This window comes from Lonchura striata, chromosome 2 (genome assembly GCF_050655825.1).
Source record: "Lonchura striata isolate lonStrDom1 chromosome 2, ASM5065582v1, whole genome shotgun sequence".
Lineage (NCBI taxonomy): Eukaryota > Metazoa > Chordata > Aves > Passeriformes > Estrildidae > Lonchura > Lonchura striata.
This window is the reverse complement of record NC_140704.1, coordinates 110672195-110696996: the sequence shown is the minus strand read 5'-3', so window position 1 is coordinate 110696996 and position 24802 is coordinate 110672195. Positions and strand designations below refer to the sequence as shown.

Here is a 24802-nt window from a genome sequence, read left to right as displayed (position 1 = left end):
GCTTTCCAGCCTCCTACTATGAGGCCTTTAGGATGTTTGGTCTCCTGGCTTAACAGACTACTAGGGCTATGCTGAGTTACCAGACTTAAGGAATTACAAGTATACATGCTAGGAGTACTGAGGATACATAAAAGGTATATAAAAGAAAAGGGAAAAAATAATCTTGGCATTGATTGCCTTGTAGTGCTTTAAATGAAAACATAATTTGAGCAGCCTGGTCTAGTGGAAAATGTCCCTGCCCATTGCAGGGAGCTAAAACTAGAGGATCTTTAACGGTGCCTTCCACTCCATCCCATCCTGTGGTGGTATGATAATCAAATCAAAATACACTACTCTTTGAAAACTCTACATATGTATAAATACTCATCAAAACTTAGCTAACACGAAGTCCCACTGGGACATGACTTATGACTCATGGAATGCTTGTCGTCTAGAAACATATTTATGCATGTTTTTTCTCCTATTTTTTGCATGTAATGTGTCTCTAATAATCAGACAAACAGGTGAAAAAAAGAGACAGCCTAAATAAGGCAGATGATTTCTACACATATGGTGTCACTTGTTTGTGTAACTGTTTTGATTCTGTCAGTAGCTTTGCTCCTTTCACCACCTGGTTCCCTGGGGAGCTATAACAAGACAATTTAGCAAATCTTTTTGGGTGCCTTGTTGGGACATATCAATTCACTCTGCAGAGCTCGTTCTTTGGCTAACAGACTGCTAAACAGGTATGATTTAGACTAAAATTCCTTTACACCTGAACAGCAGATTTAATTATAACTGGATCCCATGTATAATATGCCTGAATGAAAGAATATTTGAGGGCAGCAAAGTTGTGCATTCATGAAGGCTTCACACATGTAGAAGAAAAATATTCATTTTAGCAAAACGTATTTTAATATGATTTAAGAAAGAGATCAGGACAAAATTCATGAACCATAATTCTTTCAAGGCCAAATACCTTTCAATAAAGATGTTTGAGATGCAACCTTCAAAATTATCTCCACCAAATTTTATAGGTCTGTTTGATTCCTGTGAGCTGGATGACCTGGGAGAGTCAATTGCTTTTGACTCATCATCAACCATCATATGTACTCTGAAAAAAGTGAATGAAAACAAGCATGATATATAAACAAATAATTAGGAAACTAAATTTTAAAAATATAAAATAACCATTTGACAGTTTTGTTTCTTTGTTACATGGTGATTATGCTAAAACTTCATTAGCTTACTTCTGGGACTTTTTCAGTATGTGCTTATTGACTGCTGTGAAATTGCTATGCTTTTCCATATTAGATAATGAGCAAGAGTTGAAGTTCAGTCCTACGTTGAAATACTGGAGCAACTGAAACTCATAAAAAAGCTCTCATTGTCAACTATGGGACAGGATTTAATTATTTGTGTCAAAATGAAATGAGCAGTATTAATTATGATCACCTAAAGTTATAGCCAACAATTCAAAACTTTCCCCTTCAGCTAACACTTACATAATTTCATGCATTACACAGCAATCAGTATGATTTAGGAACTTTTTAGTAAATTGTCTCTTCTAACATCTGCATAACAGATAATGATCTGTTGAAAAAACAGACACAGCATTTGCTTCTTCCCTGGTCCTTTACAGGGACACACATGAAGGTTATGGGAAGGGGAAGAGCTCCAAAGACTCCAAAGCTCCAGCTAGACAAGCAGTCAAAACTCACACAATCTATAAAAGAAAAGCATAGTGGGGTACAGCTGAAGCATCCCAGGTATGAGCATGCACATTCATGGAACAAAAATCTCCTTTCCCTTCATTATTTAGATATCCTCTGCTAGAAGAGACCATTTTAAGCTGTTTATCAAAAGAATTAGTCCCACAAAATTTGAATTTCCTTTCTCCAACCACAACATATAAGAACTAGATGAAGAGTTGGACTCACCTGTTGCCTATTTTTATTACTGTCACATAATGCATTGATCCATCTTCATATTTTTTTTCCAGTTTAATTTCCTTATCTCGTATCTTTGCAGTTACAGAGCCAGGACTCAGAAATATGGAAAGAACATCAGGCTACAAAAAAATCCCACAAAATGATCAGCTAAATAAATGCAAAAGCCTTTAGCTCTTGGTCCTACCAGCAATAGAGCTCTCAGTGGGTGCCAGTAGGCAACAAATTTTCTTACACTAGAACTGCATTCCCAGTCATCTAGCACCAGATGTGTACTAAGTCCTGCATGATGAGCACAGCTTCCATTTCAAAATACATCTGCACTCTGAATAACAAATATTTATTTTAAATACTTGCTTATTTTTACATAAAGCAGACAAGCCAGTTTTCCACTTCTTAAATACCTGGTATGCACTCACTTAGCTCCTCCAGCCAGCCAAAATGGGGTTCTATTTAAACTTCCCTGCTTTCTGAGAGATCATAGCCAGAACCAATCCCTTTCCTCTGCCTATTTGTATATGGTAACATTTCTGTGTGGGCAGAGTGCCCATTTTATCTTGAGAAAACTTCCAGCCAATTAAACACCAGTTTTCTTACTGGGATGGTGGTGTCAGGTGTGTGAGCTACTCTTCAGAAGGCTCTAGTTCAAAGCTCAGTTACTCATCAAACTACTTGTTGGCCATGTGAAGAAACTGCCAGAATGCACTTCTCTGATCTATGACAGGAACAATGCCACACTCAAAAAGGTATTTCTTACCTTAAAATACGGGAATCTACATGAGACTTATGATACAAACTGAAATGACTGATTCAGAGATAAAACCCATCACACGTGCTAAGTTCAATGTGTTTCATACCCGTAGGTTGTAATTTAAGAGTGTTCCAGAAGATGCTGTTGTCTGAAAGCCAAAGCCCACTTGGAAATCCTTTGGAAATGGGAAATCTGCTGCACTAAGGCTCAGTGTTCCATCCTTGGAGAAAGCTGCAGATCTGACAAGCTGAAAGAAAGAAAAATAATGATTTCAGTGATTTTCCTCTTAATCAGAAGAAATGCCAACATGAGATAATAGCTGCCCCACTCAACATAATTGTGATCAGCTCCAGTCAAAACCAAGCACAAGGCAAACCTCAAAAACCATTACTTCAGTACAGAACAGACTATCAGAGTTGGCTTCACCAGCATTAACTATGGTCTGAGAAACTCTAAAAAGAGAGAGGAAGCTTGCTGAGAATAATGAGCTGCTCATCTTTAGCTACTGTAGCTTTAAAGTTTTCACGTTTGAGGACACAAAACTGAGTAGCTGGAAGTATAGATCATAACTATGAAGCTGTGCAGATGAGCTACGTAATTGAAACTGTGAGTCATGGGACACTTTTTAATACATGAGAAGATACAGAGAATGAAGATTAGATACTCTGCAAGGGTACTTTGTGAAGAAATTGCTCTGTGAAAGGTTTAGATGCCACAAGTAAAAGAAAATAAGCACAAACTTTCAGTGCAATACTGTCGTAAAAAAGGCAAATGAGCTCATGCACCATGTAAGCAGCAGTAAGTAGAAGCAGATGAATAGTTTTCATCTCTCCATGAAGCACTAGTTAAGCCAGCACTGAAATGTCATGTTGTCCCATTTTAAAAAGAACACGGCAAAACTCAAGGATGCACAGAAAATAATTACAAAACAATTAGATGAGCGGAGCCTTAGAATGAGAGACTTTGGTGGAAGTCGTCTGTTAAGATCTTTTAAGAAAAAAGGCTAAAAGGCTGAGGGGTCATTTAATGAGGAAGCATAAACACCTTGGCAGGAGGAAAGATACAGAGTAGTATTAAGTATTCCAGCCTAATTAATAACAGCATCTGGAAGCCAACAAGCTTACATGGTAAATACAAATACCTAACTGTAAACAGTATTAAATACGAAGGTGACTGTAAACAGTATTAAATAAGAAGGTGGACTATGTGCTGTAACAAGCTGTCACAATAGGGCTGGTGTCTCTTATTTCTGCAGCTTCACACCCAATCCAGGTTCTTTTATTGCCATCACATGTTTACCAAATATAATTTTTGACCTAAGCAAAACATAATGGTCCAGGATTTATAGACAAACCAGTCTGTGAACTCCAGCAGAAGTTTTTGAGGAAATGTATTAGTTACCTTCCAGTCATCTGAACATTTCTTGCTGACACCAAAAGTTTTATCAAAAACAACAGATGCAGTGCTTGGGTTTTTCACATTCTTCATGCAGCCGCGGAATGGAGGTGTGGATATATTAAACCTGGTTTCAGGGAGGGGAAGGCAAAAGAGTTCAGTAGCCTGGCATTTCAAAGCACACACCACTGTAGTAACCTATAAATGCTGACAATATAAGAAATAGAAAAAGAAAACAAGAGCAATCTTTCTTGTGTACACATACACATGCTAATCAACCCCAATCTTTAGAATGAGCTACAACAAAGATTTCACCATTAGCCAAAAATCACAGATTATGATCATGTATTATTATAAACGTGTTTTTTTTTATGTCACATTAGATAGTCAATACAGAGTGTAAAGGAAATTGTGTAAGGAAAGAGTTTTGATGGAGTTTCCTGACAAAGACAGTATATTACAGTCTTTTTACAGTTACTCACTGTTCCCGTAAAAAAGATGGAACTCCACCTAGGTAGTACTCAGTGAAATTGAAGACTTGTATGTTGGCTCTAATACCAGGACTGACATACACAACTTTGTTTTTTCGGTCAAGCACCAAATTAATCTGAAATACATTAATAATGAGAATCACTTCACTTGGCAGAAACAACAATCATTTACCTGATTAAAAGTACCCCCATAGAGCAGGACACTGGGATGCTTTTTTCCCCCTCCTCTTGTTTACTAGTGACTTAAATCAAGGACAACTGCAGTAGTTCAAAGGTACTTTGCAAATTTGGGACATTTAGTAAAAGCAAGGAAAATGTTCAACTATCCAAATGCAAGATGAGGTTTTATTTTCGTCTGACAGATTGTCCTAAAAACACATCTCACCTGAGATTCAGATATTGTATTGTCTTTGCAGCTGAAGATTCAGAAGCTGCTGCCTGATACAAAAACTAAGTCAGTCAGCTGGCTGAAGGTAACTTAACCCAGTAGAGCATAAAGATTCCTTGCAGCAGACCCTGCAGTTTACACTGTTTAGTTAGAAATATATTAAGGGGAAACGGGAGAACTAACCAACAAGGAAATCAAAGGTTTTTAAAAGTGTCTCTATGATTTCACTCTGGTAGTGCTACAAGAGTAGCTAAGGAGACTGAAGCTGAGGAGACAAGCAACAGCAAACATTGCAAAAGAGTAATCTCTATAAAGATCAGCCCATCCTAAAGAAATAAACCCTTCGGTGATGAAAACACTAATCTAAGTATGAAACTAATGCAAATAATTGCTATCAATATAGTTATCTTTATGTAAAGCATTGCTCTGACAAATTTTTTCCTTTGGTGGTTTCACTGTTAAAACTTAACTATTCACATTTAAGCAGGACAAGAGAAAGATTAATTTTCACATCTCCAAACTAGTCCCCAGTGACTTGATTTCCTCACACAAAAGGAAAACTCCACAACTAAGCTTTCCATCAGGACAGTTTCAGTTAATGTGTATTTTTACGAATAATGATCTCTTGATTCTTTAAAATTACATACTTGTTGATATGTTCCATCATTTACTGTTTTTTTGGCTTCTACTTCTTCTGGAGTTTCAGAGTGAAGTTTGTATCTAAAAACTCTATGACCATTTCTAATGAGCACACTGATGAACTGATCCTGCAATAAAAAAAAACCACCAGCACAATTAAACTGCCACAATTTCAGATGTGTATTTCACATCATATGAATATTTTTAATGAAGCTATCTAGTTGCTTCTAGAAAGCTTTTTGGGGAAAGGATAACACAAAGCCTAAAACTTATACTAATCAATCATAATTAATTTAAACTATTATAAACAGATCTGGTATCAGCTCCAAATCTCTAAAGGACTTTGTGTCATTTCAAATATTTACTGACTTTTTACAGCATTGAAAAATTACCCAGAATTGCAAAAATTATCCAGTGTTTGCAAATACACCTACAAGATTATTAGATAAGTAGCAGCATTGTGGTTTTGAGCATCTTGACAGGCATGTCATCATGTCACTTCCTAAATTCCTTCTTACTCTGTTTCCACACATATCTAGATTTGGGAAGAGTGCACTTGCAATTTTGGAGGATTTCAATATTCCAACATTGGTTTGATCTCAATTACATTCCTCCTTTCCTGCCTCCAGTTCTGAATTCTCTGCATGGCCTAAGGGAGGAGCTTCTTGGAATGGTTTTTTACTCATACTTGACAAAATGAGTATTTTTCAACCATGGTAGAATCACTGAGTATCTCAAACTGGAAGGGACCCATAAGTCCAACTCCCTGTTTCTTGCACAACTACTGAAGACTAAACCATATGATATTAAACATACAGCAATATCTATTAATTTTCCACACAGGGTGAAGATAACACTTTTAAGACATCTTTATTAACACTTAACACATTTATTTCCTTACAGTTATTACTATATCTAACATGTTCTTTAATAAGCAAGATTTTTAAGATGTTCTTGCACTACAGAACAGACAGAAGCATTCCACACATTACCCCATTTGCTGCAAAGAACACAATGCCTTCATCTGCAGTCGTCTCAATTGTCTGCTCGTACCGTACTCGTTCACCACTTCTTTCTCCCGCTGTGACACTGGCATAACCAGTGCCCTCAAAATAGCTTTGGTCAGTCTCCTCTTTATACCTGTAATAATTCATTGTCACAGGTGTGAATATATGTCAGCAAAAACTTCTACCACGTGGACTTACTGCCATTATAAATTTTAAAAAGCTTAAGTTAAAGCATTTGGTATAGGGCCAAATTCTGATCTAACACAAGACAGAAAACCTTCCACTGGCTTCTGTCAAAATCACAAATGGTCTTTAGAGAGGAAGTCATTAATGACTGTACTTTTTGAACTTAATGTAATATTTATTTTATAAAGCAGATGAACACATTAGTCTACAAATTGTGTCTGGATTTTATAACACTTAAATTTAAACAGATTGAGATTGCCATAGATGTGAATTGTGTTATTACTGAGGATTTTCTCTAAGAAATGCAATAATGGCCAAGAATTAGAAAAAAAAATCACCAATTTAGCTACAGTGGTAATACTTATGGATATGAAAGACAAGAATTCATAATATTAAAATCACAGAACTGTGAAACACTTCTGTGTTCATATCATACCTTCTGCAGGGTTGCACTTCAGTGGTGTTGAGATTAAAAGTCCTCTTGAAGTTGTAAAGGCTGACAATATGCTCATTTAGGCTGTTTAATTCAATGCAGCCTTCATAACGAGGATAGTTGAGCTTATCTGGAGGCTGCAAAACAGAGTCATTAAAACCATTTCATCAACATCAGCTAACAGAATTTTACATTGCTATCTAACTGCTAAGACTTACTGCAACTATTATTAAGACACAGAATATGACATTCTAAACATGCAAAAAGAAATACTGCATACTTGTATATAATATCCAAATTATCTGATATGACCCTAGGTATAGTGCAGAACAATTTAAGGTAGAGTAATATGGATTGGGAACAGTATTTAGCAGGGCTGGACAGGTTTCATGCTTTCCTTGGCAATGAAATATGCTCATTTCTTTGAGGTTTAACATGGTACAAGCCAGGCAGGTTCTGTAGGAAGCAGTACCTCCTTGCATCTCATCTATTCCTACTGACATAGATAAACTTTTACACATGCTTTTGAAAGACTGCTGGGTCCAATCTTTACTTGTAAGAACAATGGGATGATTAACACAAAATCTTTGTAAAACACTAAGAAACTCTGTACCCTAAAATCTGGTGGGTATCCTCCAACATAAAAGACAACACTGCTGGGATCAAGATTGAGAAGCATGTCACTGTCTCCACTGCTTGCACTCCTAGGGCTTTCATAATCTGGAGAAGTTGATGTTGCTGCTTTGATGTACCTCAGCTTTGCATACTGGTAAATCCTAAAACCAAAACAGGCAGAATATCACATCACACTAATAAAAGATGTTGTTAGCAGGTATTCAAGAAGATTGTTCTACACTGTGGGTCTTATACCTTTCAAATGTAACTTGATCCATAACAGCTTCCTCAGTGTCACTTTGAGTCACCAATGACTGCACCCTCACTTCCCCATCACCACCTCCCAGGTTATAGACACAAGTAAGGTAACCATCTTTCACAGCCATACCAATGTAGTCCTTGGAAGCCTAAAAATAGCAAGTAAATAATAATTAATAAATGATTAATTATAATTAGGGCAAAATACAGCAGCACTTCCTCAGAAATATCATCATGCAGTGCATGAGTCATAAGAAATCCACCCACCTGATGATGAGAATTAAGTTTATCAGTTCTGGGAAGGAAAAATTGTAATCCTATATGTTGCACTGCTTCAATGAATATAGATATATGTCACTTTTTGTTTTTGTAGCAACAGTATCTAAAATATTTTTCTCACTTATAACATCTCCCAGCTAAAGCTATGAAAACATGGCACCTTTACTAAGAATTAGACTTAACATCTGTGACATAAAAAAGATGTTCAGAACAATATGCAATGAAGAACAATGGTTCCTACTGAGGTGACTGGGAGCAGTCATTTTCCCCAAAAAAACCACATTTTATTTCTTCAAAATACTGTATTTCAGAAGTAATCATTAAATCCTTTCAACGGATGTCCTGGCTAGTAATTCAGAGGATAAAAAAGATGAAATCCAGTATAGAACAAAAACCTCTAACAGCTTTCTATGTAGGCACAAGGCTTACTACAGTTATAGCTGCTGTCAAAGAACAAGACTAGAAACCACATGCAGGAAATTTTTAAAATGTTTGATGATGATTGAGCAAACCTGAATGTACAAGCAGGTCTGCATTATTCTGCATATTTAGAAGACAAAAATATTAAGAGCTGAGAGACTGAATTTCAAAACTTGAATGATCACTTTTTTTTTTTTTTTAACCAACAGAAAAACTCAGAGTAACTTATATTGTGATAAGAGTCAAATCTCTGAGGCAGAAGTTGGGCTGAGTTTGTGCTGACTGCTGCAGAAACTGACAGGTCTGATAAGAATGTGTGATGGTATCCATGATGGAGAAACAACTTCCAAAAGAGCAACAGAACAAAGCATCAAAGGTCTCAGCCTCTTGTTATTTACTTTGCCAGGGAAGGAATGAACATAATACTTCTACCACTACTTAAATGCAGTTTTAAAGAAATAGGCCAACAATAGCTACAAACATTAGTCAGAATAGATCACTTCCCATCTTTTTCTCAAAACATGATGTCTGGTCTTAAAATCAGATTAAATATTAAAATATACCTACATTTTTATTACCCAGGTACAGGACAAATCTATTTGCCCTCTGCTGTGTGTCTGATCTTTGCTGAGGTCTCTGGATAAATAAGGAAAGTGAAGTATAGCCCTTTAGATCTTCAAGGTTGCTCGGAGGTCGAACCTCTACACCAGAGCTGCCATTGAACCTCATAGGAATAGCAACCTGTTAAAAAACCAAAGTTGAGTATGTTACAATTAAGTATTGTCACTACTCATGTTTCACTGGTGTGTCTAATTGCAAAGTAACCCATTACACATCCTAGTCATGTTTCAGCCATTAATTACCACAGATTTGGACTCTAATCCTACCAGACAAAATAATTAGGAAACAGAGTGGATAATGCAGTAGTCTGTATTATCAATACTTAACACAGCACTTTTTTGTTCCAGACATCAATTAATCAACCCTTACTGTGCCTCTTCAATACACAGACAGGGAAGGATGTGCCCTGCAGCTCTGAAGAACAAGTTTATGAATTATTTAGATGTCTACAGACACATCCTGGTGCTTCACTTAGCTGGACTTGACTGTCTGTTGGGAATTACAATGCACCTCTGATATTATAGAGACACATCTTATTACAGCTAAATACACCCTGATCCCCGACTCCTCTTATTCCCTGTAAATCTTGGCTATTTGTGATGATCTCAGGGATGGTTCTTAGTACCTGAGACCACACTATCATTTCAGCAACTACAGCAGTTCCTTAAATGAGAAAGGGTAATCTAATAAGGTGCCAGTAGCCAATTTCTAACATTTTGGAGTAGCTGGAGTAACAGGGCTACACAATTTCTTTGGCAGCATCAGCTTTCAATTGACCACGCATGGGTGGAGAGCCCGTCTCTAAGCAGCAGAGCCAACTCTGCCCCTGCTGCCAAAGCCACCACAATGTACCTTGGAAGGAAAGAGGCTGATGTACAAATAAGTATTACAGAGGTGCCCTGGGGAAAAAAATGAATGGGAGAAAGATGTAGCAGGATGCTACTACATCCTGTCATTTTTGTATATGAATTATTATGCTTCCCATCACCACAGTTACTTCAGTTCCTGGGTAGTGCTGTTGAATTAAATTTATATCTGGTCTCTCACACACATTGAAATAAAATTATTTAGAAAGAGGAACAAAAGTACTGTTGTGTATCCAAACAACTGAGGTCAAGAGTGATTGCAATGCTCAGGACAGACCTTATTTGCAGCATCTCTTGCCTGCTGAATCAGCTCTCTTATACGATTTATGTTCTCAGAGATGTTGCTTATTGGCATCAGCTGTTGGTTGATACTCTTGATCTTGCTGAACAGATCTGGAAGTTGGTTTGTCAAATTTTTTACTGGAATGAAAGAAAGCAAATCATTGACATCAAAAAGATGGAGGAAAACAAGATGCAAAAAAATTGGTATCACTACACAAGTATCAGAAAAGCAGTGGACAGGGTAATGACAAAACTGTTTTGACTGGTCCTACAATATTAGGAAGCTCTCACTAAAAGTAGCAGTTTATAGAGAGGTTATTGTACTCCTGAAATTTTTGTCCAAAGGAATTTACAGAAGCAGTAAGAATCAGCACTTCCAAAAATGTTTTAGGCAAAGGTCCAGAAAAAAAGGATTAAACAGAACAGCGATGTGGTCTCTGACATTATTACCCAGTGGCTGTGGATGCTAGGGAAGAATGAGAATAAAGGAGAGCAGAAAGGACTCAGACTCGTAGCATCTCCTACTGCCATTGTCAGAGAGTGAATAATGGGGTAGGCAGACTACTGGCCTGACTGAGTAGGACATTAATTATATTCTTGTGTCAAGGTTGCTAATCAGCACAGTTTAGAAGTGAATCTTACAGTATCTGGCCAGGTTTATTTCAGAGAAAAGAAAATATTATGAGAATTTCAACTTTTGTTATAATAGAAAGCAATTTCTCATCTCCTGTGACTGCAAAAAGCCAAAACCAAAACAAAAAAACCAAAAAACACTCTGAAAGTATTTACAGACTCCAACCCAATTATGCAGAAGACAAATAAAATGTAATCGGGTTTTTGTTTTTCTAAATATGACTTTAAACCAGTTTTGTAACTGTAGGTATGACTTACAACCCTGCAGTACCATGCAGGACTAGGTCTTGTATTTATATTATTTAAAATATTTTCCTCTTGCTTAACTTAATCAGATAAAGATGCTGAAAAGATGTAAAATGAAGTTGTTTGGGAATATGATTGACCCTTCTTTTGTATTCAGCATTGGCTCTGTGCAATCCTTTCCACTTAATTTCAGTTAACAGACATGTAGCCTAAGATAATAGTCTAGGACCTTTCTCTATCCAATGTAGTAGAAAATCACATAATCACAGAGCAACTGAGGTTGGAAGGAACCTCTGGAGGTCACAGTGTCTAATCCCTGTGTTCAAGCAGGGCCAGCTAGGTCCAGTAGTCCAGAACTGTGTCTAGGCAGGCTTCTGAATATTCCCAAGGATGAGACTACACAACCTCTCTGGGCAACCTCTGCTAGTACTCAGTCACTCTCACAGTAAAATAACTGTTTTGCCATGTTCAGATGTCGCTATAGGACACGTGAAAGCACAAGGCGAGCCACCTGCTATTTGCAAGATAAAGAAGAAAGTTTATTTTCTGACTCCAACTTTTATACTTTTTCAAAGGTGACAGTGGATTGGAGAGTGAATGGGCCACCTCTCCAAAGACATTGGACAAACCACTAGTACATCAAGTTTCTCCACCCCCATGAAGGAATGCAAAACAATATGTTGTTTATAGAAATTGTGTGGGAAAGTTTTCTAGCAGAATGTAAACTCAGAAGGCTTTAGAAAATCTTAAGAATCAGGGCGACATTCAGACAGAATCTCCTGTGTTTCAACCTTTTACCCCAGGCACACAATGCAGGCTCATCTTCAACTTCGTGCCCACCAAGACCCCTAGGTCCTTTTCTACCAAGTTTTTTTCCATCTTGGCCACCTACTCAGCCTATAGTGGTACATGGGTCTATTTCTCCTCAGGTGCAGGACTTTCCATTTTTGGACTCCATGAGGTTCCTGGCAGTTTATTTCCACAGCCTGTGGAGGTTTGTCTGGATGGCAGCACGACCCTCTGGTGTATCAGCCACTGTTCCAGTTTAGGAGCACATCAGGAGCACACATGCTGAGGCAACTCTGCCCCATCATCCAGATTATTAATAAATATGTTGAACACGATCAGACCCAGTATTGACCCTTGAGGTCCCCCATTAGTCCTGGCCTCCAAATCTTTAGAGACCAGTCATGGCACTAGATTTTAACACATACCACAGACTGGCCTGAGTGATTTTCTGCTGTTCCTGTCCCTTTCTACTGGCCTTAAAAGAAGTTCAAAGCCCTAGTTTAGGGTACATGCCTAACTTTTGAGTGATTAAAGCTTCTGCTGCAAACTGGCCGTGTTCAGCCTTACAGTGATTTGGCAGGTCACACACAGCACCTGCAATACCTGAATTGTTTGCCTCCATCAGTGCTTTATTGAAGCTGGCACTTTGTGTGCTTCCATAGTTGCTCCTAATTCTTTCCACTTCTGCTTCAATTGGGACCAGTTCACCCAACACACTATTGGTGACAGAGTTGGCATTTTCTGCCATGCTCCGTGCACTGGTGATGATGCTGTCAATGTCACCTGAAACACACAGAAATGAACATGCAAATTCTTACGGTAACAAATGAAAGGGGCAGGCCAGAAGTGATCCCTAGGTAACAAACCTCTGTTTATCCCATTGAGATTATTTTGAGCAGTGACAAGATCAATTTTCAGTGCATTCGTCTTTCCATCAGTGACATCAAGTCTTTGCTTTAGGTCTTCAAGGTTAGGACCAATAGCTGCAAAACAGTGAATGCCCCATGAGCATTTTAAAGAAAAATATCAATTTTCTGTTGATGGTGTTGCAGCACTTGTCTACACTTTTATACAGCTCATGCTGCCACTGAGCATTAAGTCCACTGCAAAACAAGTACAAGGCAAAGAATTTGCTGGACAGGAGGACTGCAAAGGTGTATAGCATAGCAGAAGCTAGAAATCTACTTTCTTGCCTTTTTGCCATAGGGAATAACCATGACAAAAAGTCCCACTGTAATGGAACTTGCATTTTTTCATTGAACGACTGCTGAAGGGCTTTGCTGAGATGTGAAAATTTATGATTCAAGGAAAATTTCTCATGCTGTGTCAATTTTACTAGTACCACTTTCTTTCTTAGTACCTTGCAATGTCTTTTTGGTCTCCTGTGCTTGATCCATGAGTGCACTGCTCTCAGTTTTTAACCTTGCAGCTTTTCCTGATAGGTCTTCTCTCTTCACAGTCTGACAATAAAAGCATGGTACTGTAAGATCACTTGATAATTACATTAAAATTTAAAGAGTAAAAGAGAGAGCCCAATCCAATTTAAAGAACCCCCGATTCTACTGAGATCTCATCTGAAGAACATAACTTTTAGCAAAAACTACCCAGATTAATTCAAGCATACTACAGCCTTGGTCTTTAGCAATCTTAAAATGGATTTTAGGGCGCTAAGAGGAAATTGCTAGCATACAGCTGTTGGATATTATACCTCTGCTGAAAAGCTTGTGGGTATTAGTAGTGCAGAGTAAAAGAAAATACCTGAAATCACCTGCAGTGATTACCAGGCTTGCCTTGTAAGATCTCTTTATTTTTACACTGAAAGCAACAGTCAGTACTCATATGGGCAGTCTCATCAGAAAGACAGTAATTGGCCTGGTTAGTGCTGAGCCAAGACTAATTAATCAACATGCAGAACAGCAACCCATATAAAAGGTCACGGAAAAATAAAGCATGCCAAACACACAGGTGTTTGATTTTGGGGCTTCTTCGATAGTTAAATAAAATAAAAATCCAGTTTTAACAACTTTACCATGATTTGGCCACTTACTGATACTTACTGATAAAGCTGAGTCAGCTGCTTTCCCAGCTTGGTTGGCTGCCTCCTCTGCTGCCTTGATGGCACCAATAATATTGTCATAGGCAGTAGAAGCTTCCACAGCACAGCCTACCAACTCGTCCCTCCTGGCACTGTTCTTTATTCTGTGGGAAACAGGATTAAAAATGCAGCCTTCTTCCATGGCTGTGGCATGGATTCCAAACAGACCTGAACTTGGTGTTTTCTAAGTTAACGCAATACAGAAAATGGTTTTCAATTAGATCTGTAACTTCATTCTACAAAAATATCAATATGGAGATAGACCAACATGGAAAGACTCTTCAGAAGACAGCATAAGTTCAGGCATATGGAAAAGCACAGCTGTGAGACTCCAAATGATTAAGACAGAGAAAATTCACCAAAGCATATGGTCAATAATAAGGCACCTCAATCACAGCCCTCCAAGTACAATTCAGCTAAGAGGAATTCAGAGAACTGTAGATGTCAGACCATTAAGTAACTAGAAGACCTTTTGTGTTTTCCCCAAGAACCAGCAGAGCAGCTCTGGAATCAGAAACAACAGACAAAATCTCTTCTACCCACTCCTTGTGAACTATACAGCTGTCCAGTACTAGCTGCCTTGTATTTGTGAGAACAATACCTTCTTAATTTAAAAAATTCACACTGAAAACTAACAAAAAAAATAATGGAAATGTGGGGTTTTTACCCAAGAATTTTCCAGACATGTTAGGTATTTTGGAATTTAATTTTCTGAGACTTTCTACTTGGCGTAACAACAAAATGCCAACAATTTGCACAGGGAAAAATAAATCAGGATTTCACTTTTTCATTTTGTTCTGATATATTACAGAAGGCCTCCAAACTCCCTCTCATAATTCCAACGCAAAGTACAAATAATGGAGAGAGAATCACTTGATTCCTTTCAAGTTTATAATATTTTTGTTTTTCTAGAAGATTTCTTGAAGGCTGAGAAAACTGACGGAGGTCTTTTCCTCCATAGTGCTGAGCAGGCATGTCTGAAGACTGCCAAGACAGCCATTTATTCCAATTATTTGCCTCAATTCTTTGATATCATATAAGCATCCCTGAGTATGAGTACCTGAAATAACTACAAAAAATATGCTAAACATCTTCCCACTCTGTATATGAGGATTTTCTCTAGCTAGTAAGATATTAATGAAGTGTTAGTACAGCAGTATAAAACAGTATTATATGGGTTCACACTTCTAGGGGGAAAAAATCAGGAAAGATACAGGAAGATTTGCTTTATGGTGAAAAGGAAAATTTCTGCACATCATGAAGAAGCAGAAAAAGACCAACTTAATTTCTCTTTAGCTTTGCAAATGGTTATGAAAGCAAGTGAAATTACAGACCATTACAACAACTTCATTTTTGTTATGTACAAAATTACTCATTTACAGGAATGGCAACATACTCTTCAAGTTGTTTTGCCAAATCTTGCAAAGATTTGGCGTGTTCCTCGGCCCTCACCACCAGTGGTTCTTTGCTTGCTGATGACAGATTTGCCACTTTTTCATTCATATCCTTCCTTGCTCCATCCAGCTGAGCAGCCAGGCTTTCATATTCCTATAGTTTTAAAAAGATGTAATTTTATTTGTATTTGTACATGTTTCATTTTGTCCATGTATACTTCAGTGTTACACATACCTTGCACCTGAGGAGACCAAAGGGAAAAACATTCCCTACCAAGTTACTGTGCAGGTTACTGGAAATAACTGGCAGTCATTATATTATGCTTCCAGACCCATTACATAAAAGCTGAGTCAGAGCAAAGACCCTTCTAGTCTAGTATCTCGCCCCTCTGACAGTGGCTAAAAGCAATTAATCAGAAATAAATACAAGAGTAGAACAATTGCTTCTGGTACTTCTCCCAGATGTTCTCCCAGATGCTGATACCTGCAGCTCAGTGTCTTCCTCAGACACATCACAGTCCTCAACAATCCTCTCTTACAGAAACCTGTGCAGGCAGGCAGAATCCTTTTCCATCAAGGATGGACTGTGAGATCCTTTCTTTCTTGACAGGCTCAGATAAGCCTCATCTCTAAGAAGATATTGGGGTTTTTAACCTTCTCATAAACGTTACCTCTTTGCTCTCTTGCAATAATCCAAGTACACTCTTAGCTTGTGTCAGGGAAGACCGGGCTGACCTCAGAATATTCATGACACCAGTCTGTTGCACATTTGTCTCCTCAATCCGTTTCTGAGGAAAAAGGACAAGTTGAACACATGTGATTTAGTTAAGAAAAGGGGCAGGAAAAGCCGTATCTTGAAACCAAAATTTAAAAAAAAAAAATCAAATCAAAACAACAAACCCAAACCTAATCTAGCTTGCAGTAGGATTTACCAAGGGTGCAATCACTTTTTTTTCTTAAATGAGTGTGCTACATTTCAACAAGTGATACATTTCAACAAGACCACAATTAAGTGAATGTGTCCTGCGGCACACACTTATTCCTTGTACTATTTTACTAGCTCTAAAATTCAAATACTGCTTAATAATAACAGCTGTTCCTTGTCCTGATGAGATCTCAGCCGCTGTTCTGTAGAACACTAATCCCAAATAATTTAACAGTATTGCACCCATTTTTGCTCCCATCTTTCATTGCTGTTAAAGCTAAATACTTTGAAGAACTTACTATGAAAAGCACATCAGCGTCAGGAATTTGGTCTAGAAAAGGAAACAAAAGCACTAGTGGCAGCTGGAAAGAAGTACTGGGAAGAGACTCTCCTCCCCTGCTCTCATCAGAGCTATGTCTTGGTCACACTGCTCTGGTCACACAAAGAGACCATAAGCAGCAGTACACCACATTTACACCTGTCCACACACCCATCAGAAGATGGAACGAGACCCTGAAGAAAGTCTAAAGAATTAGTGCTGCTTATCTTTGTGAGGTCAAAAGCAGCAACCAAAACCACTTCTTAATCTTCTGAGGTTTAATTTTTTTCTCCTGATCGCCAACATTACCTTAATATCTTCTAGCAGAACTGTATTGTCTTTGTTTAAGCCTTCAGCCTGCTTGATTTGAGCTGTCGCATCATTCAGAACTTCACGAAGGTCAGTGATTTTGGATTCATAGTCATTCAGTGCATCCCTCACAACTTTAATAAGCCCACGATTTTCTTGGTGGTACTTCTGTAGTTCATTCTTAATACGTGCCAGTACTGCAGTATCAGGACCAGAAAGAAAAGTTTTGTTCAGATAAGAAGGGAGCCAGCAAAAACTTTGCTAAAAAGGCCTTGACATTCAGGATTATAAAGCTGTACTTGTGTGAACTGAGCATTTTCTGCAATGCTAATTTCAGTGCTACTATAGCAAAGATACTATTCAGCATCTCGCTGCATCAAATCTGCTCGCTAGTTTGCTGCTGCAGACACAGAACACAGATAAATCTTCTCTTAATTAAGTAAGGATGATGCTGATCTGAAAATATGAATTTTCTTTTCATATGGAAATAACATAATTTCATCAACAATTTCATCCACAATGTAGACATCTACAACTGTGCTAGTTATCAAAGCCTCTTTGGTAATCAATGGAGAGATACGAGCACATTTAATTTCAAAGAATATAGGAACACAAAAGATGTCAAATTAATCACACCCTTTAGCATGCCCGTTTCACTGCTGACAAAATAGAATACAGAAGAATCACTCAGAGGTAGGTATCAATGTTCAAGGTTGATGGAAATTAACTGTCACTCATATGGGCTTTCACATTCCTCCACTATGCTCCTGGTTAGGGGACAAGCCTGCAAATTTCTTGATGTCTCCACTGTCTGGAATCGAGTTTCTGAATGTCCCAGTCAAACACTTGCAAAGAACATGACAGAGAGTAAAACTAGTGCAATTAGAACTCGTGAATCTCCTCATCCTTGTATGACCTGGCCCTTGAATTATTCTAGCAGCTTCGGAAAATCTGTTGTTAAATTAAACATGCAGTTCCTCAAAAACAACTCTATGTACCACTGCCTATCTCTTACAATACACAGAAGAATTTAATAGGTGTGTTAGGATTGGCTACATCTTTATTTTACTGAGATTGACCTAGTTACAAAAGAAGGATCTACTGAGTTTCTTCCCCAGCTCAACCCATTTTCTTCCATAACACACTAAAAATTCCTTTAAATCCCCTCCAGAAAAACCACTTTCCTGTTGACCAACAACAGCTACGTATCTCAGGAATACACTGCAAAAGGCCGCTCCCTCTACTCCAACCCAACCAATAATTCTTCAGATTTATGACTGAACTTTCTAGAGAGTCAGAAGCTGAGAGAGGAAGCACTTACACCGCTGAGCTTCCACCCGCTCCTTCTCTGCCTCAGCTTGAAGCTGGCCAAAGCTGCGGCTCCGCATCTCTGCCATCATGCGCTGAGCTTCGGCCAGCTCTTCAGAGGCATCTCCCAGGGGCAGGTTGTTACCTTCTGCGTTTGTGCCAGATATCTGTTCCAAGAGCACTGAAAAAAAAGCACTGTCAAAGTTAAAAACAGGGCGTGCTTAAGCCTATTCAAAATGCTCAAATGACAGAGCCAACATCTTCTCTGAGATGGATCTGCTTCATTAATTAATTCAGGAATAGGCATGTCTTATTTTTTCCTTAATAAAACAGATCCATTTTCCATTAATTCTATTAAGATTAAAAGTATCCCATGATACACAGTCAGAGAGAGCAAGATGGCCTTGGCCTTGAAATTTGTCCCAAATCACTATGTTCACTGCAAAAATTTTAAGCTTCTAACTTTAAAGAGCCCAGGATAACAACCCAGAACAAAGTTAGACTTGAGTGAGGATAGTCAAATTTGTTGCTCGAAATGTCTCTGTAGTAAAGCTTCTCTGTCCCTTTTCACTTCATAAGGAAGGTAGGATCCTAAACTAACATTATATATTAGATTTCTAATAGAAAGAGTGAATACTACAGCTGTGACTAAATTCTGATTTACAAAGTTGTTTTCTAAGAAAACTTCCTATGTGTAATTAAGAATATTGTAAGTAAGCTGAAAAGATGATATAAAACAAAACATGAGTTGAAATTACTTTTTACCTCGTATATTGTTGACCACTATTTGTATTTGTGAAACCAAATCCTTTCCTTTTTGATGAGTTTGACCAAAATTGTTAAATAATCTCTCAGCTTCTTTGTAGTTCATTTCAGCCTAGCAAGGAGAAAAAATATTAGATTAAAAGTAACTGGACACAGCATGCTAATACATAGTCAGGAGATATGTACTTTTAAATTGATTTGGTAAGTCACCTTTTCCTGGAGAGCATCAACATCACGATTTAGTTTAATGAATTCTGTCTCCAACTCATCTACCTTTGAACCTTGATTGTGGACAACAGAGTGGTAGTTGTTGAGTAAGACCTGAAAAGAAAGGAAAAAATTAGTCCAATAAATCACCCACTGCACAGCAGACAAAAAGCAAAAATTTCACTGGATTAAATCTTGACCCAAGGTAAATAAAAGCAGAATTATTGATATGAAAACTGAACCATTACTTCCCAAAACCTGGGGTTTTTATTTGTGAGTACAGCAACTGCTATTCCAACCAAATAACACTTTTTTTAGAATTAATTTTGGTAATAGCAAGTGGAATGTTAGGGGGTTTCAGTAAGGCAGAAACATGAAATGCTTGAAATGGACATAGCTAGAGGGACACCTCAGAGGTATAACTTCCAAGGTGGGCAGGCCACAGAAAAAGCAGATATACTGATTCTGTTTCACAGCATGATATTGAAAATCACAGCTACCTTCTAACAGGTGAAACCCAGTGCCACCAGCATCTGATATTTGGAATCCAGGGTTGATGTATGCCTTCTTGCAAGTGACAAAATTATGGCAAAGGTTCCTGAGTTCATTGCCTATCCACTTAATCTTAAATCCACTTTTCTGTTTCTGTTTGACTACCTTTAAGTCCTTGATGCGTGTTTCCAGGTCTCTCATCTGCTCCAGAGTGTGGGAACTTGCATGGACATTTTGCAGCTGAGACTTGATGAGCTGAAGCTCGTCACCTATTGTGCTCAAATCCTTCAGCAGTGTAATCACACAGCTGTCACAGGCTGGAGGGAGCAGTGGAAATCAATACATATCATTGAGATTTAACACAGAGAACATTTCACTGAACACATTAGTAATGGTGGAAAAGCTTTCAAGCTTGTCACCTGGTGCTGCCAGAAGAGCAAAGGCAACAAAAAGCCTGCAGCATCAAGGAAAGCAACTTAAGCCTGAAGTAAGGAGGAGGTTCCATTTACACTTGACTAGACGAGCACCTCTTTAATAATTTTTCCAAGTATCTGGTTGAACGTTTGCTTTTAAAACATTCATGACAGGATATCTCAGTCCTTTTTAAACTATGTCACCCTTAAAAGAGTCATCAGTATGTATTCAGAGCAGTTCTATTTTATCACTTACAGTCACAATCTTCATTGGGATCCACATCTTTTGGTTCATTATTGAAACATTCTGAAATCACAAGAATGTCATTAATAACCAAAGTCTTCTTATGGAAATACTACTGCATTTTTCCCTCACTTTTCATGTTTGGCAGCCATTAAAACACATTGCTGCCCCTTCATAAATCCATACCCACTGTGAATGAGCTGAAATGCTTAGATGGCTTGAGCCTGCTCAGAACATTCAACTCCCACTAATGTCTTGATGAAAGCAACACCTTTTCCATCCCTCAAAGGAAACCTACTGTAATCCTACAATATATGCTACTTGGGATAGGAGCAGGAGACCCTTTCACACCAAGTCTGCCAAATGTATTGTAAGAATTTGTCTAGAATAATACCACCAGGACTGGAGACAAGATTATATTGTTAAAGCAGTTTATCCAGGACATGGGTTCAAACCCTTTATCTACTTCAGTATTCAGGTTCAAACCAGGTTCTGATTCCCCAAAGAATGTCTTACCCACAAGGAACTGAGAAATATTTATGGCCTTCCTTCATGCCTGTCACAGCTTGGAAGATTAAGGTATTAATCAAACTTGAGAGAAATCCACAGTGTGTGTGTGTATGGATGGAAGCACTGTATGTAAGACAAGGCAAGCAGCTTGGGCCACAGATACTGGTCATATATAACAAATATTGCCCTCAGACTTTCCAACAAGCCTGCACAGGTGACTTCCTGTCCAATGCACTCTTCTGTTTGGTTTTTCCAAACCCTGTTATAAGAAGCTCAACAGTCTCCAGGTGCATGTGGAGTAACATCCTGGGATACCAACTTCTAGGATGCAGGAGAGGAACTGGCTCCTAAAAATGCAATCAATAGGACAGGAATCTCCCCATCTTGATGCCCAAGTTCCTTTTACAGGCTTGGTCTCACCACCAAGCTCTCATCTCCTCTTGAAAATGAAAAGGGCCATGCATCTTGGTCAAAGATTGAACTTGATGATCTTGAAAGTATTTTCCAACCTTAGTGATTCTATGTCTTTTACTCTAAGGGAAAAGGATGCACTCAGTATAAGCTGCCACTGTCAAGAGTCATCAACAGCTTGCAACTTGTGAGAGGACACAGTGATAAAATTGGACCTGAACTTTACCAGCAGCATGAAACAGTCTGGAACAAACTGCCTAGCTGTGCCATTTCCTTTGGCACTTGCACATTAAGTCATCAGGAAGTTAAATGGGATTGGTAGTGATCGTTGCTGCCAGAAGAGACAAATCATAAAGGATATATTTTTAAGAGAATGAAGGAAATTCCTCTGAAATGCAAACATCTGTGTAGTTCTGCTGTTGTGTAGTTCAGCTAACAGCAGGCACATTTCAGCTGTCACCGTGAAGTATCAATTAAATAAAACTATTATTACAGCTTGTGCACCAACATCAGCCAAGAAATGGTAACGTTCTGGCCAAGAGCAGAACATCACACAAAAGGAACTTGCTAGAACATGATCACAGATGGACTTATTCCTAATGCAGAAAAAGAGACAGCTGATCAGGAGGTGTAGTTGGAGGAAAACAAACTGGCTTGTTGAATATTGCCCTACAGATTAGTTTGTCCTAGCAAACTGTGGCTTCAAAAAATAAAGGAATTATAAAACATCAAATACTGCTTGGATGTGTTCCATACAAGGTATAATAGAGATGTATTACTTTAATGATGAAATATAAAATGAGAACAAGCTATTGAAAAATTGCACCAGCTGCCAACAGCAGTTCACATCACCTGCTGTTTTTCTGATTTCTGTGGCCAAGGAAAGACAGTGGGTTCCTTGGAGTTACTAGATTAGACTGCAGGATGAACATCAGTGCAGAGAAATTAAGAGGATAGAAATATTTGGAGTTATTAGTTGGAAACTTCATTAACATATGAGGAAGACAATCTGTTTACAGGGAAGAAAAAGTGAAATGTCATTGGTGAATGAAAATATGGAAGAATCAAGGACATTTCAGGAGCAGTGGCCTCTGTGTTTCTGAATATAAAGGAGTATCCCAAGGGACTGAGGTGAATTGAGGTAAAGACACTGAGGAATGTAAGATCAGGCCCTTTACTTCAGAATTCTAACAGATAAAGCAAATATATGCCCATTGCATTATGTAAGAGCTTACTAGTAGTGAGGTACATGTGTGACTGATTCTGGGAAATCATGGATGTTTTAGCTAGAAGAGCAGAGTAGCAGGATTTATAAAAGAGCCTCCTGAGTCAGGTTCTAACTTCCACTGCAAATGCAGACATCTTGGATACCTAAGACAGCAGTGCCTGAGGCAGACTGAAGATTTTGCTAAACTGTGCCAAATACATTTTGAAAAGGCATTTTGAGGATGCTCAGTTTCCTAAATCCATAACACAGACTGGCAGGATATGATTGAACCCTGTCAGCAAAGGAACCATGATACATTTAAAAACACAGTCATGAAACCAAAATAAAGTCAGCAGTATTTATGAAGGAAAATACAGGACAAAACTGTTTAGAAGGGTAAACCTGACGACTCAGGGACAGCCCTTCTATTATTGTGGTGTTCTGTTTTAGGAAATCTTACATTTTGTAAAAAAAAAAATCTACATTTTTTGTAAGTCTAGATATTTCTTTCAGTTCAGCTTATCCAAGTACCTTCCTTCTTTGCTTCCCAAAGATAAAACAATGCTCCCTTCCATTCAGAACAATGCTCCATGCACAGGCCCTCACGTACCTCCAGTCAGGTGGTCACAGCTAGCCAGCTGTCCATTATTATTACAGTTACATTTCTGACAGAAGCCTCCATATTTCTGTGGATTTCCAAAATATCCAGGAGCACAGCTAGATAAAGAGATACAAGTAATTCTTATTAAATTATTAAATAGTTGAAGCTAATTTTGTGAAATATACCTTCCCTTGAGATAAAAACCCAGTTATTCGCCTGAAGAAACTTTCAAGAACTTTTGATTTCATGTCTTGACTTAGACAGAAATAATATATTCTTGGTTTACAGTATCCTCTGCACTATGCTAAAAATATCTTTGTGAGTGCTGAAGAATTTTTTTCTAAAAATAAAAGAACTCCCACAGTGCCCTTGCAGGAATAATTCTCTTAGTCTGACAAGAATTTGACAAGGCTTAACCAAGCAAACCATGCTATTCTGGCCTGTGATCCCACCAGAAAACACATACTGAGGGGGATCACACTGCAAGCACAGCTGAGATTTCAAACAGCAACAGCGCTGAATGACATCATCACCCTTCTGCTTCATGACACCCCCTCTTGCCTCCTGCCAGCAAAGCAGTCTGTGTAACTGATCTCTATACATTTTAAAGGTAAAATGTATTGTTCAGACTGGATACCTAACATTCCTAGAAGTCACTCTGTGGTAAGACTTATAGGGGTGATAATGCAGGATCAAAGGGCCATGATGAGCAGCTGAGGTACAGCTGTACCTGGAAAAGAAAATACCTATAACCCACAGATCAGACAGGGTCAAAGGCACCATGTCCTACTGCAGGTCCAGTCTTCAGATGTGACATCATGACTTATTAGCTTCAAATTTCTGAACCAGACAACACCACTCCATTACACTTCAGTTCTCTCTGGATTTGAAACTCAGTGAAATTGGTTCCTCTGCCTGCCTGAAACTGCCATGCCGTTCCTCTACTGCTTTGCCAGACTGCTGCAATGTTCCAGCAAAAGAGATTACATCAACCTATTGAGTGTAAGCTCCAACTGTGGAGCACATCAGAATTATTTGGGATGAAGGGTAGGATGCTAAATGTTACATGTTGCTGTCGGATAAGACCATTGAGGCACCACCATATACACTGGAGGAAAGGGGAAAATGTTTTTAACTTGAAAAAGGGTGAAATAAGAGGGAGTAGGGCACTTCAGCAAAGAGGCAGACACCTCTTTTCAGTAAAAATGGTGCAGTCTGTGGAGAATTGCTAACATTTCCCCAGGGAGCATTAGGTTTGTGACTGGAATTACACCACAGCACCATTCTTCAGCAGTTGTTCATGTAAATAGCTACTCTTTATGGACATGCATACTGTGCATAGGTGCATGTCCATATGTCCACATGTGTCTGTCCC

At 38.4% G+C, this 24802-nt stretch overlaps 1 protein-coding gene across 3 annotated transcripts in view; it reads right to left on the bottom strand.

The window, feature by feature from the left end:
* Positions 1 to 24802, bottom strand: part of LAMA3 (laminin subunit alpha 3) — a 106546-nt gene that overhangs the window by 5501 nt on the left and 76243 nt on the right. For all 3 annotated transcript variants that reach the window (XM_031503734.3, XM_085572010.1, XM_085572009.1), the window contains exons 44-68: positions 23437 to 23543; positions 20711 to 20761; positions 20207 to 20358; positions 19553 to 19663; positions 19343 to 19454; positions 18591 to 18758; positions 17270 to 17466; positions 16388 to 16504; positions 15719 to 15870; positions 14285 to 14426; positions 13588 to 13687; positions 13094 to 13210; positions 12831 to 13010; positions 10555 to 10697; positions 9358 to 9531; positions 8089 to 8240; positions 7832 to 7994; positions 7222 to 7355; positions 6585 to 6732; positions 5601 to 5720; positions 4557 to 4681; positions 4081 to 4201; positions 2786 to 2926; positions 1920 to 2050; positions 959 to 1093 (exon numbers count right to left, since the gene is read on the bottom strand). In XM_031503734.3, coding sequence (XP_031359594.2) covers positions 959 to 1093; positions 1920 to 2050; positions 2786 to 2926; positions 4081 to 4201; positions 4557 to 4681; positions 5601 to 5720; positions 6585 to 6732; positions 7222 to 7355; positions 7832 to 7994; positions 8089 to 8240; positions 9358 to 9531; positions 10555 to 10697; positions 12831 to 13010; positions 13094 to 13210; positions 13588 to 13687; positions 14285 to 14426; positions 15719 to 15870; positions 16388 to 16504; positions 17270 to 17466; positions 18591 to 18758; positions 19343 to 19454; positions 19553 to 19663; positions 20207 to 20358; positions 20711 to 20761; positions 23437 to 23543 — 3393 coding nt within the window. The remainder of the gene's footprint in view (positions 1 to 958; positions 1094 to 1919; positions 2051 to 2785; positions 2927 to 4080; positions 4202 to 4556; positions 4682 to 5600; positions 5721 to 6584; positions 6733 to 7221; positions 7356 to 7831; positions 7995 to 8088; positions 8241 to 9357; positions 9532 to 10554; positions 10698 to 12830; positions 13011 to 13093; positions 13211 to 13587; positions 13688 to 14284; positions 14427 to 15718; positions 15871 to 16387; positions 16505 to 17269; positions 17467 to 18590; positions 18759 to 19342; positions 19455 to 19552; positions 19664 to 20206; positions 20359 to 20710; positions 20762 to 23436; positions 23544 to 24802) is intronic.